At 33.8% G+C, this 17,090-nt stretch overlaps 1 protein-coding gene across 1 annotated transcript in view; it reads left to right on the top strand.

The window, feature by feature from the left end:
- LOC129220381 (pancreatic lipase-related protein 2-like) overlaps nt 1-16,196 on the top strand; it is a 40,553-nt gene extending 24,357 nt beyond the window's left edge. The window contains exons 6-8 of the mRNA XM_054854789.1: nt 2,751-2,865; nt 13,400-13,579; nt 15,980-16,196. Of these exons, the coding sequence (XP_054710764.1) occupies nt 2,751-2,865; nt 13,400-13,579; nt 15,980-16,049 (365 nt within the window). The 3' untranslated portion in view covers nt 16,050-16,196. The remainder of the gene's footprint in view (nt 1-2,750; nt 2,866-13,399; nt 13,580-15,979) is intronic.
- Nucleotides 16,197-17,090: the final 894 nt, after the last annotated feature.

Here is a 17,090-nt window from a genome sequence, read left to right as displayed (position 1 = left end):
GAATCGGTGCGCATTGGATTTGCCACCAACTCCTCCAAGGGGGTGGAGCAATCGAACGTTTTCTCCGTTATGCGTGACTGCTATATACAGGTAGTACCGTTTTAACGTGCAAGACCTTTATTTTCGCAACCGTTAGCCCTAGACGTATACTTCTAATTGCAAAAATATTCAAAATCAGATGCTCAGTTAAGGTGTTGAAAGTTTGAAGTGAAAATAAAAATGTCAAAAAATACAAAATTTAGCTTTTCATAATGGCCCATAAAATCCCCTAACTTATGTTAAGGGAAATAATCTCCATTGAAAAATAATTCCAACACAAATAGTTTGAAATTAGTACGACCAATATTCACCGAGATATGAAATGCAGCGTTTTGTGACTTAGAACACTTTTCACTCACCGTCAATAACATCTTTTGGGGGAAAATATAGCGGTTAACAAGTGTTTAAATTGATATGTGTGCTTAGAGAGTGATTTTTCAAATTGTTCGAGGTTTTGTAGTGTGTTTTTGCGTATCACGGCATAACATTTGCAATTATTTTTGAATAGCAATGAAAAATATAAATACCTTGTTTTTCTTACTTTGACGAATTGTCATTCTTCTGAATGGATGATTTGTTCCAATCTCATCTTCTGTAAGGTCCCTTAAAACTTTGAAATGGAATATCTCCTTGAGTTTTGGTCTCACAAATGTCAAGTTTTTTGTGTCAGTAATAGTTTTCAATGGAGATTATTTCTCTAAATATTTGTTGGGGACCTGGGGCCCGTATAAAAAGTTCAATTTTGTATTTTTTGACTCATTTTTATTTTTACTGCAAACTTTCAATATCTTGACATTGCATCTGATTTTGAACATTTTTGCAATTGGAAGTATTCATCTAGGAATAACGGTTGCGAAATTAAAGGTATAGCAGGTTAAAACGGAACACCCTGAAGAAGTAACGGGCAGAATTAAATAAAAATTGGGCGATATGTAAACCCCAGAGAGTACAGTAGTTGGTTAGATTTTAATGTTTATACATGAAAGAGGGTATTGCAATCGAACGTTTTTCATGTAACTTCAATAAGTAATGTACGGAATCAAGCAAAAATTGGTCCACCGGTAGAGTGTACAAGAGCTGATTGAATTTTGGCATCAATAGTTTGGAATCACTGTTTCTTGTTGAAGGAGAGTGATGCAATCGAAATTTTTTTCTTGTTGATTGCGAGTGCTATATCTCAAGAAGTAATGCTACGTTTTAAATGAAATTTGAAATATATGTAATCTTACACGGAAACAGGCGCTGATTAAATCTTGGCGCCAATCACTCCAAGGGGGAATGGTTTTGATCATCTTCTGCGCTTAATTAAATAAGGAATAAAAATATCACATTAAAAGCTTTTCACTCAGTTTGCCTCGTACATGCCTTTCACGCGATTCAATAATTTGCAGACTATCAGAAAAACCTAAGTGATTTAAAATGTTGATCTGTTGTCATTTTTTAGTTTAGTTAATTTTAGTATGGCTTTTAAAATGATTTTTAATTTTTGCTCTTTGATTCTGCTTTTGTGAACAGCAGATTTTGCTGCAGCAACTATACATTGCAGCCAAGAATTCATAGTTAAAAAAAAGTTTCGTAATGGCCACTACATACCAGAGTTTTTTTTATTTTTTAATAAAATAAAATTAAAAAATCGGATTTTTAAAAATTTAAATTTGTTTTTTTTTAAATTTAAATTCTTTTTTTATTTTGATCAGATTTTTTTGATTATTTTCAAATTTTAAAAATTTGTAGATATTAACTACTTTTCATTCACAAACATAATATATTTTATACAATAAATAAAAAAACAACTTTATAGCTAAACAGTGCTATCACTATTTCCTAGAATTATAATTTTCATACATTTTAGAAGAAAAATTCTTAAAATATGGCAGTTTTCTTTGTTTATCTTAGAGGCGACAAAAGTTTTGAAATGAATTCCATTGGGGTGAAAAAGTCAATTGACAAAAACTTAATAACAAAGCAACCTAAACTAATGAATCCATTCAGCTTACTCTTTAATTAGGATACGTTCTCTAAATTTTCAATATCGTTTTAAGATTTGCAAAATACATTAGGATGTTTAGATGTGATGTGATTTCGTTTTATGCTTTGCTTAATGATAAGTTTTCCATCATCATGTACGTTTCTAGTACAAAATAATATGTTAAGCAATTTCTTTTCTACAACATTCGTCATGATGTATTAAAAAAAAAAAATGTTATTTTTTAGCAGTTCTGAACTGTAATTTTGGAGTAAAAGCAATATTGCAAGTTTCTGAAAATCTGTTACGCACGCAGAAAGAGGGATCTTGGAGTTGCGCCAGTTGAAGTTAGGATTGTATAATGCAGTGTAATTAAATGTAGAGCAAGACATTCTAAAAATGCAAAGTTAATTTTTAAAAATAAAATCAACTAATTTTAATCCATGATTTTTTTAAAAAATCACTTGACCTAAATTAAACTGATTTGAATCAACGAAACCTGCAACATACTATTTTTTTTTGCCTTGCAGAGAACTAATATATCCGAGACTTTTGATTTTTGTACGAAACTCTTAGCTTTTCACATAACCCTAAGGTTTCGGAGAACCTTGGTTTACCAACGCTGGTTTAGACTTTTACCTAACATGGCATGAAGATATTTTCCTCATTGACTCTCTAAAACTTAAAATGTATTTATTTTTTCTTGTTTTAAAAACTATTATGGTACATTTTATTTCTTGTCTAGCTGATATCACGAAGCTAGGTGTTCATTTTTCTAAGGACATTAAGAAATCTTATGGAGCCATAGTTTTGACTTTAACTGGACCTGATGGTGCGAAAGAAAACATCACAATAACTGAGTAAGTTTACCATTGTGACAGTTTATCGAAAGGGAAAAAATGCGGAGGGAAGTATAAATTATACGATATAACCGTTATACATTTTGTGAGCATTTTGTTCCTGAGAGAGTTCATTTGTGTGAGTGTATACATATACATTTTATACGCACGCAGTTTTTTTTTCTCTCCCATGCAGTCATACTTACTTTTAAGAAGATTTACAGCATATACAGGATGTTTTTGAACTGTTGGGGAAAACTTTTAGGGTTGATAGTACACATCAGGACAAACAAAATAAAATCAAAAATAAGGGTCTCAAAAGTTCTCCGAATGAGATACGTGCCATTAAAGTTTAGCCCCCCCCACCCAAAGGTCTTGGCTTTAACATTGTTTCTAATCCTAACACGGTAGCTAATACACGTGTACGGACTGTTGTTACCAAAAAACCCCTTCCAGAAGGAATTTCAAGCTACGCTAGTGCGAACCGCGCACATTTAAGTAGTTACGCACGGTAAAAAAAACTTTCAGAGTTTATCTTTATTTTTATGTATATTTTATAGTGGTAAGTGCAATAGTTTTAAAATCGGGATATTCTTTTAATCTAATCTTGTATAACTTTTAATAGTGTTAGACAAAAGTGGTTTGGGATTTGCGAAAGAGATAACATTTTCAACGGGAATTTTTTTTCTGGATTTAGTATTGATATCTTGCTATAGTGCGATATGAAATGTGTCCAATTTTAACTTCGCCTAGAGATTTGGTGCCTTATGTCTCCATGTTTTAATCTGGTTGTGTAAGACAACTTCTTCCTCTCACCTCTTCATCCTTTCATTATTTTTTGGTCTTACAGGCTGTGGTTCACCCAAGAAATTCTAGTTAACGCTTTTTCTCATTTTTAAATTATGGAATCCAGTAGATCAGAAGGTCCTCCCACTACCAGAGAGGAAAAGCCAATCAGATACCCTCTCTATACTTAAGAAATTAAAAAAAAATAGGTAGTCATGGGACTGCCAACAGAAATGAAAACTTAAAACTACAAAATAAATTTGGTGTGTTTGTGCGCACTTGCAATTTTAATTTTCGTTAAAAATTAATTATAGTTATAAAAATTAAAATTTTATAAGTTGTAAATTCAAAATATCAGCTACAGTCTAGTTTTTACGTTAATCAGCAATACGAGCATCAATTAGTATATACACTGGCGTGCAAAAGTTAAGGACGAAGTCGGAAAAATTAGCCTATCAGCTGAACGAAAAGGCAGAGCGGACAGAAAGACCAATCAGGAGATTAAGTAAGGTGATGTACGGTAGCACATGCGCAAATATGCAGGCAGACGTAATGGGGGAGTGTCTGAGTAGTATAAAGCATGTTGTCGGTGTAAGATCAGTATTTCTGGCAAAGAGATTGCACGCCGTATAGCAGTTAAAATCACACCGAGTTGCTGCCTCAGCAAGAAATGGCGAATAATCAATCTGTTAGACGACATCTTGATGCTTTTACCCGAGGTCGAATCTTTGGGAAGTTGGAGGAAGGCCGCAGTGTGACAAGTGTGGCTGCAGAGTTCGGAATTGCTCACAGCATCGTTTCACGACTTTGGAGACAATTTCAAACTACAGGAACAGCTATCCGGAGGTTCAGTAGTGGTCGTCCACGAGGAACCACACCCGCAGATGACCGGTATATTGTCTCACAGGCCACAAGAAACAGGCGGCAGACAGCGGGAGAAATTGCTAGACACACGACACAGGCGACTGGACGACCGATATCGCGTTTTACCGTGGCCAGAAGAGTGCACGATGGTGGTCTGTGTGCACGACGCTCTATACGGTGTGTACCTCAAACGCCTGCCCATCGGAGAAGGCGTTCTCTGTGGTGCCGGGAACACCGGAATTAGAGAGACAATGAATGGGGACGAGTAATCTTTACAGATGAGAGCAGATTCAGTCTGAGTAGCGATTCTCATCGCATACTCATCTGGAGAGAGCGGGGAAACCGCACTCATCCCTCGAACATCATTGAAAGGGACAGGTATGGAGGTCGCGGGGTTCTCGTTTGGGGAGGCATCATGCTTGGTAGTCGTACAGACCTTCACATCTTCGACGAAGGTTCAGTCAACGGGACCCGTTATTGTAACGAGATTCTTCTTCCATATGTGCGTCTTTTTAGAGGCGCTATGAGTCCGCAGTTCCTTTTCATGGACGACAATGCACCATGTCATCGCACAGTAGCTGCCGAACAGCTCTTAGAGAGTGAGGATATTGAACGTATGGATTGGCCGGCACGATCTCCGGATCTCAATCCCATCGAGCATGTATGGGATTTTCTAGGCAGACGCTTGGCAGCTCGTACCTTACCACCAGTAACGATTCGGGAGCTTCGATTGGCGCTGCAAGACGAATGGGCAGCAATGCCTCAACAATTTATTGACACCCTCATTCTCAGCATGGGCAGACGCTGTGAAACCTGCCTAGCAGTCGGGGGAGATCATATCTCCCACTTAAGATCGGATGTTTCTTGCTGGACATCCATCACAGGGATGTTTTGGCCTTCAGTCGCATTGCGTTCCATGCTACTTTTTCAATAAAGCTTCTTTTTATCCCTCTGATTTCTCTTTTAGTAAGTGTTGCTTACATTACACATGTCCTTATGTATTGGGGATCTTACGGTATTAAATGTGTTGATTTGGAAAGCTTTTGTAAACAGTTATATTGAAAAAACCTTCTCGTCCTTAATTTTTGCACACCAGTGTACATTTTGGTATGATCTATTTCAGCTCGTTTATAAAGCAAATATCGATGCAAATATAAGAAAATTTGAAAATAGATTCTCAGTTTGTGTTATTCAGTTTTACATGCATAAAAATAATAAACAATGCACATTTCCACGTAATCAATTTACTGTATTACCTCTCTTCAGACGACATGCCGTGAGATAGACCAGCATGCCGGGAATTTCAAATTTTAAAGCATGCCGGATAATTCGGTGTTCATTTCGAAAAAAAAAGAAAAGAAAAAAGTGAGCTTATGGATGAAAAGACATTTGGTAAAAGCCAAATGCCGATTTGTTAGCCCTGTTTTTAACCTACTTTCCCAGTAAAATTCAGAAAAAGAAGAAATAAAAAGCATGAAAGAAGGCTTAAAGCATCTTAAAAACGTAGCGAAAAACAAAAAAAAGTCGAAAAATAGAAATAATAATTAAATAAATATCGAAAAAATAAAAATTGGAAAGAAGGGTATTGAGATGGGGAAAAATGTCTGTCGGTCTGTCCTCCCCTAAAAACTTTTGAATGAATAGTTTGATTGGAACAAACTTTTTATTGTTCAAAAGATCTCGGCTTGGACACCTCATTTCCATATTTTACTTTTTGATTCGAACAATTTTTCGTTCAGTTTTGAAGAGTTCAAAAAAACTTAACATTAGCGCTTACGGGGAAATTTAAGGCAATCCCGAACTTAGAAGCGAATTTGCTTCAAACAAACTTTGTCGGAAACAATTTTTTATGAAAAACATGTGTATGTATTATATCTTTTTGATTTGAACAATTTTCCGTTCAATTTTGAACAGTTCAAATCCCTTAACATTAGCACCTACGGGGAAACTGAAAGTCAATGTAGATTCCGCACTTGAAGGCGGATTTTCTTCAAACAAATTTTGTTGGAAATAACTCTTGACGACAAACTCCAGACTCTGAGAATTTTGGGCACCTAACTCCAACTCCGACTCCTGTGCCCGACAATTAGTCCGACTCCGACTCCCCGATATCGACTCCGACTTCGTAGCTTTGGAAAAAATTTATACACGGAGGAAAAATGACTGACTCCGATTCTTGGATAATTGACTCCGACTCCTTTATCTCAAAATAAGTCCGACTCCGACTTCGCAAACATTGGCAGAGTTGCGGATTCTAAGGGAAATGACGGTTCCAACTCCGAGTATCTGAGTTAAATACTTTCGGCTCCCGAATCTGAATCTTTTATCCCAAAATGAGATTGACTCTGACTCCGCAGCCATGGTTTTAACTGTGAAATAATTATTGTTAATATGACTTGTTTTTATTTTCACTCTAAAGTTTTAATTTATGTATTCAGCTTTCGGTGGATAAACTCGAAGTCCTTTATGTTTCTACATCAATATATGCGCAGAAGTTTTTTTTTTTTGACAATGAAAATTATTTCTTTAAGTAAACATTTTCTTGTTTTATTTGTTTTGGAAAGTACATTAATTCAGTTAAAAAATTATTTTTTGGCAACAGGGGAAAAACAAACGTTTTTTTTTTTTTTTTTGATATGATGTATTTATTTTCATAAGCTTATTTATTTCAATTATTTTTTGTTCTCTTTGAAAGCGGTTAAAGAATTTTTTTTTAAATGGAAAAAAGAGCATTAGCTGCTTTGTTTAATTCGCAACTCCAACGAACTATAGGGGGCACTGAAGTCACTGTCTAATGGCGGACTTAAAAACCAAAACAAACGCACATGGTAACGAAGAAAATGCTAAAAGTGTTGTGATTTTTGTTCGTACGTATGATTTTTTTCGCTTTATTCTTTTTAAATATATTTTCAAAGTCTTGTGGATATTCTGGCCCACGTAGAAAGAAATGAGAATTCAAGAAGCATTACTAAACGGCAAAGATTAATGCAAACTACGTAGTTCGTAGTTCTAAGCAGCTATTTCCACGATGTTGAATTCGATATTTATCAATTCGTGATAAAACTAAATAATAATTGTGGCCTGACAAGAATAACAATTAATGCTAGAAAATTCAATATGACATTACAAATTGTTATCGAAAGAAGATACTTTTTTGCCTTACTTGGCTAGCGATTATTGTTTTCCATTTCTAGCTGAGTTATTTCTCTCGAATTCCCGAATCGGTTAATTTAAAAATTTTCTGTTTCGATTTTTCTAATTTCTGAGTTACGATTTAATTGTGTCATGTTATGCAAATCATCAACAAAATTCTCACGGATATATGGTGGTAGTTTTCTTTTCAGTTGATTGACCATTATTTCTTTTCACTTATCGAATTCTGTAATCTTACTACCATTTTATTCCACTCATGATAAAAATTTAAAATGGTTTAACTAAAAACGCGAAATCTCGCCAAGGCTACTTTGCTCGCACTATACTAAAACTATAACCCTAAACAAATTTGGCGAAACCTTTCAGCTGAGAATAAAAGGAATAAAGTAAATTCTTTCTCGGTTATTCATTTTGTTCTACGATAATATATTCAAGAAAATATTTTGCATACTGTCCATTCCAACTAAATGCTGCTGTAAAATATGGTAAGTTTAATTAATTTAAGATTAAAAAAAACCCCATATTCTTACAAATTCATACAAAACAATAAAATTTTTTACCTTGTATAACGTTATCCAAGTTTGTTAATCCAGAATTTTCGTTTTCACCAATTATTAAGGAAATAATGAAAACTAACATTATTTTGAGAAGCTCGAGAATACTACTAAGGGACGAATTAATTTCTGTAGCTGAAAGCAAACTAAGACACATCGATTGCGTTAATAAATACTCAGAACAAACTGCCTGTGTTTACGTCAACAGACACGCGTGGAACGCAACGTGGCAATGTTTTAGTTTCATTTGCAGTTTTGTAAATCACCACAAAGTAGCGTATTCGAGCACTGGAGTTCCGAATAGGTGCTGCTATTTTATTTGTTCGTTTTTTTATATTTTTTTTTACGCGACTAATTTTTTAGATGATTGAGGCATATTTGATTCCTAGAAATCAGCTTAAAATATTAAAAAATTATGTTTGAAACAATTTGCGATTTTAGCTATTTTTGAGAATATTGATCAGATACAGTGGCTCCCAAAAGTCTTCGTACACCTACAACTTTCAACGAAATAGGCCCCAATCCATTGGTTAGAATTAATATTTTGAAATAGGTATTTAATTATAAGATCTATGATCAATTTTTAACAAAACTAAATGAAAATTTTTTAAAAAATATTAAAACTTAATTTTTTAAAAATCAAAAACCAAAAAGTGCCGGAAATTTTATCTTACAAAAGTCTTCGTACACTTCATAAAATGTCTATATATTATTGAGTAATCTAACTTTTGATTAAGTTATTAGTTAGTAGAATATCATACAGTATTTATAACACCTTTTAAACGTCTGGGAATAGATTTCATACTTTTCTTTCCTTTTTTTGCGTAATTTCTGAGTAAGTGTTCAACCACACTTCGAGTCTTACTGTTTCTAGCTCTATTTTCGTTTTAAAGTCCTATTTTCGTAATCCAATCTCCAGATATCTCTAAATACGTTACATTAAGTTAAAATCTAGAGATTGAGGGGGTATTTTCTAAACTTTAGGACAATTTTCGACGCACTAGACGCAAACGTTGAAAACCGTGTGCTTCTTATCGTTATCTTGATAAAAAACAAAGTTGTTTCCAACAACTAAATTTTTAGCTAAGAATTCAAAATTGGTTTTTAAAATATTTAAAGGAACAGCATGATTCATTATTTCATCAAAAAATTACAAACTACTAAGTCCTGATGCTGATATGCACCCTCACACTAGAACACCTCCACCCCGTCCTGATTAACTGATCCAAATAAGTTCTTAAGATTAAATTCCTAATTTTTGCTTCTACTTACAGTTATACAACAATTTAGCCAATAATGTTGAATTAATTTTTATCTGTAAGTAAGACATTATTCTAAAACGTTTTTGGCTTATTTATCACTGATTTTGTGACGAAAAGCATAAGCTTTCGGTTTTTCTCACGACAAAGAAAATTTCTGCGGGAAGAGGTCCCATTTAATCCAGCTAATCAGCGAACTTGGCGAACAATTTTAGGTGAAAATTAAATGTAAAATGTTTCATTTAACTCTTTAGAAACTTATAGCACTCAAATGTGTAGTTCTCCGATCACGTTTTGTCAACTTTGCCGGTTGACCTTTTCTTGCCTTGTTTTCGGTCCCATTCCTTTCTTTAAAGCATTTTATCGAGCACTTCACTGTACAAACAAATAAATTAACTAACTTAGAGACATATCAAACCAATTTTCCACTACTGTGGAAAAAAAAATTCAAATTTTGAAAGGTGTTTGCGGTTTTTTACGAATATCCGCCATTTTACAGTAATAAGCACAATATTAAGCAATAAATAAACAAAAAATTAAAGCCAAATGACTTATAAGGGTCAACACAATGCAAAAATATTAATAAAACGGCATATGATAATTTTAATCATGAATTTATTCGAAAATATTTGAGTGTACGATGACTTTTGTGGCGTGTTATTTCTCTGTCTCTTCGTTTTCTGACCCATTTCAAAAAGAAGATCCGTCAATATTTTGAAAAAAAAAAAAAAAAAAAACCCAATGGGTTGTATTTAGAATGACAAAGGAATGATGTGAAAAAATGTTGGACTTCATATTCGAATTCAGTTTTGCGTTATTTTGGTTTTACTAAAAAATTTCAAAGTGTACGAACACTTTTGGGAGCCACTGTACTATATAAAGTAGATATGGGTATACGGGAAGTAGGCTTGTTCAGTTCTAAAAGGAACTTCTTGTTATGCATTCATATGTACAACTATGCAGTCTATTTTAAGTTTGATTTGAATCACATGCAACTGCGTTTTACCCTTTTTTTGCATGATTATATGAAAACGTTTTGTTGACGTGTTATTTGAAATTTAGTTTTTAAAACATCGATTTTTAGTTTAATTATATTTAAATGTATACATTAATTAATTACAAAAGTTTCTAAAGCCTTTTTAAAAAATAAAAAAATCCAATGGAAATAAAAAAGTTCCATTTTTAACCGACTTCAAAAAGGAGGCGGTTATCAATTCATACCGTATGTATGTTTTTTTTTTTTTTGTTTGTCCACTCATAGCGTCTCACCTAGTGAACCGATTTTGATGATTCTTTTTTTAATGGATAGGGGATGGCTCAACTTAGGTCCCGTTACTTTGTTTGATCATATTTGTTCTTTAGAAAAAAAGTTATGGGCAAAAAACAGTAAATTTTATGCGATTTCCCTATTAAATGTTTTTGTAGCGAAGTTCGCACTTTTCATCCGTGGATAACGGTGGCTCAGTGGTAGAATTCTCGCCTCCCACACGAGCGACCCGGGTTCAAATCCCGACTAGGACAAAGTGAATTTTACTAAAATTTCGTTTCTACTGTTTCCCGTATTTTCTCGAATCTTCTATTAATTTCTGTATCTTTCCAAGTCTGGAAAGTTCCAGCACTTTCTCAAGTTGTATATAAGGAGATGTAACGTTCATTCGTGGTTCTGAATAAAGATCTCGAGTTGAGACTAACGAGTATTCGCTTCATTTTGCTTTCACATTGTCTTCGCTATCTTCATCTACGCGACAATAGGAAACTCATTGGTATAAAAGTTTGGTGCCATATAATAGTAACATTAATAGTAATTGTAATGATAATTTCGAATGAAGGCTTCTCTGAAGCAAGCATCAAATTTCTTCAAGGGACATTTCGATAATGGGGAATCTGGCGCTGTCGTCTCATTTTTGGCGTAAATAATTTTATTTTAGTAACCCTGCTGATTTATAGTAACCCTATGTGAATTATCAAAATCTTCCTTTCTTCAGCGCTATTGCTCCATAGTAGGGGTAAACCTAACCTGGAAGCGAGGTGATGCAGTGATTAGGATCTGCTTAGCCTTCACAATGCTACCATTAGGTTTGACTCAACTACTCTGTAGTATTTTTATCGTTATCATCTATGCCGATAACAGATGATCCGGGCTAAGTAAGAAAATACAGGATTGCATCATGAGCAACTTAGATGCTGTGGAATGTAAATTAGTTAGGAAAAACGTAATACTTAAATGGTTATAATTAAATTAACTACGCATGATTTCCAGAGAGGAACAAAGATAAGTTTTTAGTTCCAATCGCTTAAAGTTTAACGCGTGCCAATAGTTTTTTTTTTTTAGTATGGAGCATTTTTAAGAAAAAATGTGAAGTTTCATGACGGTAACTTCTTATTATTTCTGAAATACCTACATTTACACTAAAAAGAATGAAATAAAAAAAATTTTGAAAAAAAAATAGAACCGACTTCAAAATTGCTCTAAAAAGTGAAAAATAATTTTATTCTTTAAACACCATCGATAATGCTTTTAAACATAATTTTTGAAGTTGGCGCAAAAACGATAGATAAAATCATTCACAGCCATAACTCAAATACAACTATAAATTTAACCAGGACCAGTTTCTTCACTATCACATACATTATGCATTGACGACAGCATATTTGAATAGCGATATAAATGTTTCGTTCGTAACTTTGGATGCTTTTCTAAAAAAAAATATGAACGAAGCATGGTTACACTGGATTTTACGTTTTGTTTTTGCGCCAACTTCAAAAATTATGTTTAAAAGCATTATCGATGGTGTTTAAAGAATAAAATTATTTTTCACTTTTTAGAGCAATTTTGAAGTCGGTTCTATTTTTTTTTCAAAATTTTTTGTAGTTTTACATCTTGTTGTGCTGAGATTGCAATCATTGGATATCGTTAAATAAAATTCTCTATTAAAAAATCAATTAATGGTAGATTTTTATCATCTGCAAAGTTGATGCCAAAATCCTAACTCAAAATCATTGACAAATCATCAAAGTTTTTCCGCTATCTTATTTTGAAATAATGCAGAAAGCGTCTTTAGGAAAAAAAAAATAAATAAATAAATTTTCATATAAAAAATATTATATTGCGCTTATAGACTTAACCAGTGAAACAAAAACAGCAACCATTACAATTAGCTGTCTTTTTTTTAGAGTGGCAACGGCCAACACATATCTCACCGATGTCGGAAACATTGTTTCTCTTCATCTCAATAAATATCCAACTCGTCTAAAGAAATTTTCAATTTAAAAGTATTATATGTGTTGACTTCTGAAGAATAAATGTAATTCCTGGGTGAGGATCGAACTCACGATCGTCAGATTGCGCACTCGGGAATTGGATCATGAGACTGAATCGCTGCCGACTGCGCTATCGAGTCTCGTAATCTTGACAAAAACAACGCACGTAAAGGAGCATAGAGAAGCCGTGCACGCGCTGTTTGCCAAATGTCGGTGAGTGTCGCGAAATGAATGGTTTTCCCCACCTCAAAAATCCTCAACGTGCCTAAAAAAGTTTTCACTTCAAAAAATAAGAAACTGTGCTAGTAAACTTGAGATTTGAGCCATGCCCTCGAGAATTAAAACCAAACTCCACCGAAAACTACGAGATCGGATTTCTACAGGAATTCATCTATACACTAGTATTCTGTATAGAAGTACAGGAAAACCTGTAAAGTTAACCACCCTTGTAAGTTGACCACCTGTCTAAGTTGACCGCTATTTTCAGGCACAGAATTAGATCTATATCATATGATTCAACCTCTATAAGCTGACCACCTGCTTAAGTTGACCACTAAAATAGTGCACCACAAGTGGTCAACTTACACAGGTTTCACTGTATCCTGAATGGACAACGATCTTCAACCCCTTTAAGTTATTTTGTTGTTAACTTTACTTTGTTATGGTTGATTTTTGCAGAAAAGATGACAAATTAACTCCAGGAGACGAAAAGGTTTTTGTTATAACTCTTGAAGAGAAGTTGACACCCATAAAAGAAGTAACGGCCTTATACATGAAATATAACGGATGGCTGGCAAAAGGGACAGATACATTTAGCCTTCAACACGTCTCATTTCTTAACAACCGAGGAAAATACCTGTAAGTTGTATTTGATTGTCATATATAAACTAAGATTTTAAGGTCGCATCTATTAGGATGTAATGAATCCTTACGGAACATTAAAAAATATTGTAACTAAAGAACTTCAACTTTATGTTGGATTTTTGCCAGATAAACTTTTATTGCCAAATCGGGTGTGGGAGAGGTAACAGAACGTGTAATTTTAGATACAGAGGAGAGCGAAAAATTAATTATTGGCTCTTCTCGAATCAATCACTGCACTTTTTCTTGTGGAATTGGTTGTTAGTTATTATTTTGTTACTGCCAGTTCTTTATCTTTACTAATAATAAAGCTGAAAATCTCTCTGTCCGGAGGATCTCTGGATTCTGGATCTCTGTGACGCGCATAGCGCCTAGACCGTTCTGCCAATTTTCATGAAATTTGGCACAAAGTTAGTTTGTAGCATGGGATGTGCACATCGAAGCGATTTTTTGAAAATTCGATGTGGTTCTTTTTCTATTCCAATTTTAAGATCAAAATTATCATAAGATGGACGAGTAAATTACGAAATTATCATAACGTGGAACCGTAACATGGGTACGAGCCAATTGGCGAGAAAACTCACCATACATTATTTGTAAATATACAGGCGAACCAAAAGACCTTTTAATTTTTCTATTACGGGCAAAGCCGTGCGGGTACCACTAGTATGAAATAAAGACAGTTTTAACGAAAAATGTCTCACACAAACCTCAATGTAACTTCTTTTTCTTCATTCCTGATTCACTTTTGACTGTTTTGTAACGTTATTCTTGCGTATTTAAGTATATTAGCGTGCTAAGCATAAAAGTGGTACCTGTAGTCGCCATCAAAAAATGACAAATTTACTAATTAAAATTTCACGTCTTCATATACCTGATTCAGATGCCTCATTTTTAGAAATGTTTTCAACATTTCGCAGTCAGAAATAACCATAAGATATTGCATTTAGGGATATATTACGAAGAACATAACCTACTGATAATAACCCAATCTTGCTAAAAAGTGTAAATACGATTTTTGTGCTTCTCACTGCAGTATAGACAAGCGAATTTATAAATTTTGATCGTCCCTGAATTAATTTTGACAAATACCCCGACTCCGTCAGTATGTAGTATAGCAAATACATGTTTATGTAGTGATAGGATTTCTAAGACCCCCACTGCGGTTGTGTGGAACTCCAGTGGAACTTTGCCAGGATCTCTTCAGACATACATTAAATTGATCTTTTGTTCATTTATTTTCCTGTTCTTAGTTTAAGAACAAATGCACTAAAATGCACTTGGTAAAATAAATCGAAAGACAGAACATAAACGACATTCAATTGAGAAACGAACGGTGGGAGCAGATGGCACAGACCAGCGTTTCTCAATCTTTTGTGACCCGCGGACCAGAAAAAAAAAGTTTTAAAAAAAATCGCGACCATTTTAATTTTATTATTATTATTATTACTATTATTTGTTTTTTGAAAAAAAAAAAAAACATACATTCGCAGATTGTTAAAAAATGTGATAATTTTTTTTCAGATGGTGAGGTTTTTACTTTATTTATTTAACATTAAAATATTTAAAAAAAAAAAAAAAGCGGGACGGGGACCGTTAAAAACCCGTAAAAATTTGTGTTGACTTGCTGAGTTTTTTTTTTTTTTTTTTTTTTACAGAGCAATAATAACAGTGAAAAATAAATATACTAAGAAAACTTAATTTGGCATTAAAGAACTGTCAAGAAAATTAGCTACCACTAAATACTGTTATAATTATACATAAGTACCTAGCATTAGTGAAAAATCCCAGAAAATTACAAAAATTGATCACAAAATACATGTAGAAATATCGTAAAGAATATTATTATTATTGCTATGTTTTTTTTTTTTCCGAGTAAGAAATTTTTTTAACGTGAACGAAGAAGAGTGTCGGAGGACTGGTCGAAATGTTCTGCGGACCGGTATCGGTCCGCCGGACCACCGGTTCAGAATCGCTGGTCCAGACTCTCCAGACCTGCTGCTATGCGGGTACAGCATTTTGTTTCGCCAGTGTTTCCACATAGCACGTTCTGACTTCATTCACTGAACATTTCTCTTTGTTTTTCTCTTTACCCTTATTACCCAGATTTTCTATTCTTCAGACTGCCTTTGGCTCAAATTTGTTCTGATAAATGAGGACGTACTGAGATTTGTTTTCTCTGTGCAGTTAATATTTCACTAAGCACGTAAACCATTTTCATTTATTTGGAATGCACGAAATGAAAGACATAGTTCTAAGTTTTCAAGAAATTAAAATGTTTTGAAAAAACAGTTTCTGACAATATTTAATAATAGTGTTCTTTAGATTATGCGGCTAAATATTTTCTTAAAAAGAAGGATTGAACGCATTTTTAATATTCTCCTCTCTTCCTCACAGCTTCAAAACCTGCCCTGAAGTGAATGTGGTCTTAAATGACAACGAATTTAAGACTTTGAAATCCTGTTAGTGACTGCATTTATTTCCAGTGAATAAGCTGGAAATTTCTGGAAGCTATTTGTTTTCCAAGTTTTCCTTTCTATTGTTTTGCGAAATGTATCTATGTAAATGAAAACAATGTGATATCCTTACAAATAAAATGCTTGTTTTTTTTAAACTAATATTTTGTTTCTATGTTGAAAACGTAAAGTTACTAGATACACAAATTAAAATTTCAATGAGAGAAAAGAAAGGATATCGAGGACAAATTTAATCAAAAGAGGACGCATCCCTTTTCCAAAAATGTTTAGGTGGTGAGAAAAGTGAATTAGGCTAACAGCAAAATAATTTTATCATATTTTCTGGGTATAGAATTGAGCACAAACAGATAATATCTCTGAGTGAGAAATTTTCATACAAAATATCAAGATGATATCATTATTTTAATTTTGGATATTGGATATGTGGTATTTTGTTTGAAAAATGAGAAAATGTGCCGTTTTGAACCTGATTGTTTGAGATCTCCAATTCCACCAAAACCCTAATTTATCAGTACCATAAACCGGGACTACATGAGCCTCCGGGGGGTACTTGAACCACGGAGAAAAAAGTGTTTAAAATCTGTCCTGGTTCTATCAAACTCAATGTATAGACTTAGTTGACCTTCTCCCTGGCAGGTAGCAGTACTAGGCAGAAGCTGGTGCATGAAACAAAGTTTCTGCTATTCCGGCATTTTTTCTGATTGAGGTTATGATTGCAAGTTGTCTAAATAGTTGTTTTTAGTGTCGCAATCTTCGACATGTAAGTTCATGGAAACACCTGTTATCATCAAGGTAGATAGTTTTATTTTTGTATTTTCTTTAGTTAACACAGTAACCAGAGCCCAATTTCCCAATAGGCAAAGCAGGCAGCTGCCTAGGGCTGAAAATTTTGCTTCAGTCTCATGTTTTAAAATTATTATTCTTGAAAATAAAACATCAGTTCTTTTTCAATTTTTTCCCAAAACAGCGGCATAACTGATCCCAATTTGTCAGCGGACATGACCGTGATTGTCGAAACCACAGAAAATGCG

The sequence above is a fragment of the Uloborus diversus genome, chromosome 4 (assembly GCF_026930045.1).
Source record: "Uloborus diversus isolate 005 chromosome 4, Udiv.v.3.1, whole genome shotgun sequence".
NCBI classification, from domain to species: Eukaryota; Metazoa; Arthropoda; class Arachnida; order Araneae; family Uloboridae; genus Uloborus; species Uloborus diversus.
Note: the sequence above shows the minus strand (reverse complement) of the source record. Positions and strands in the feature narration are given on the sequence as shown.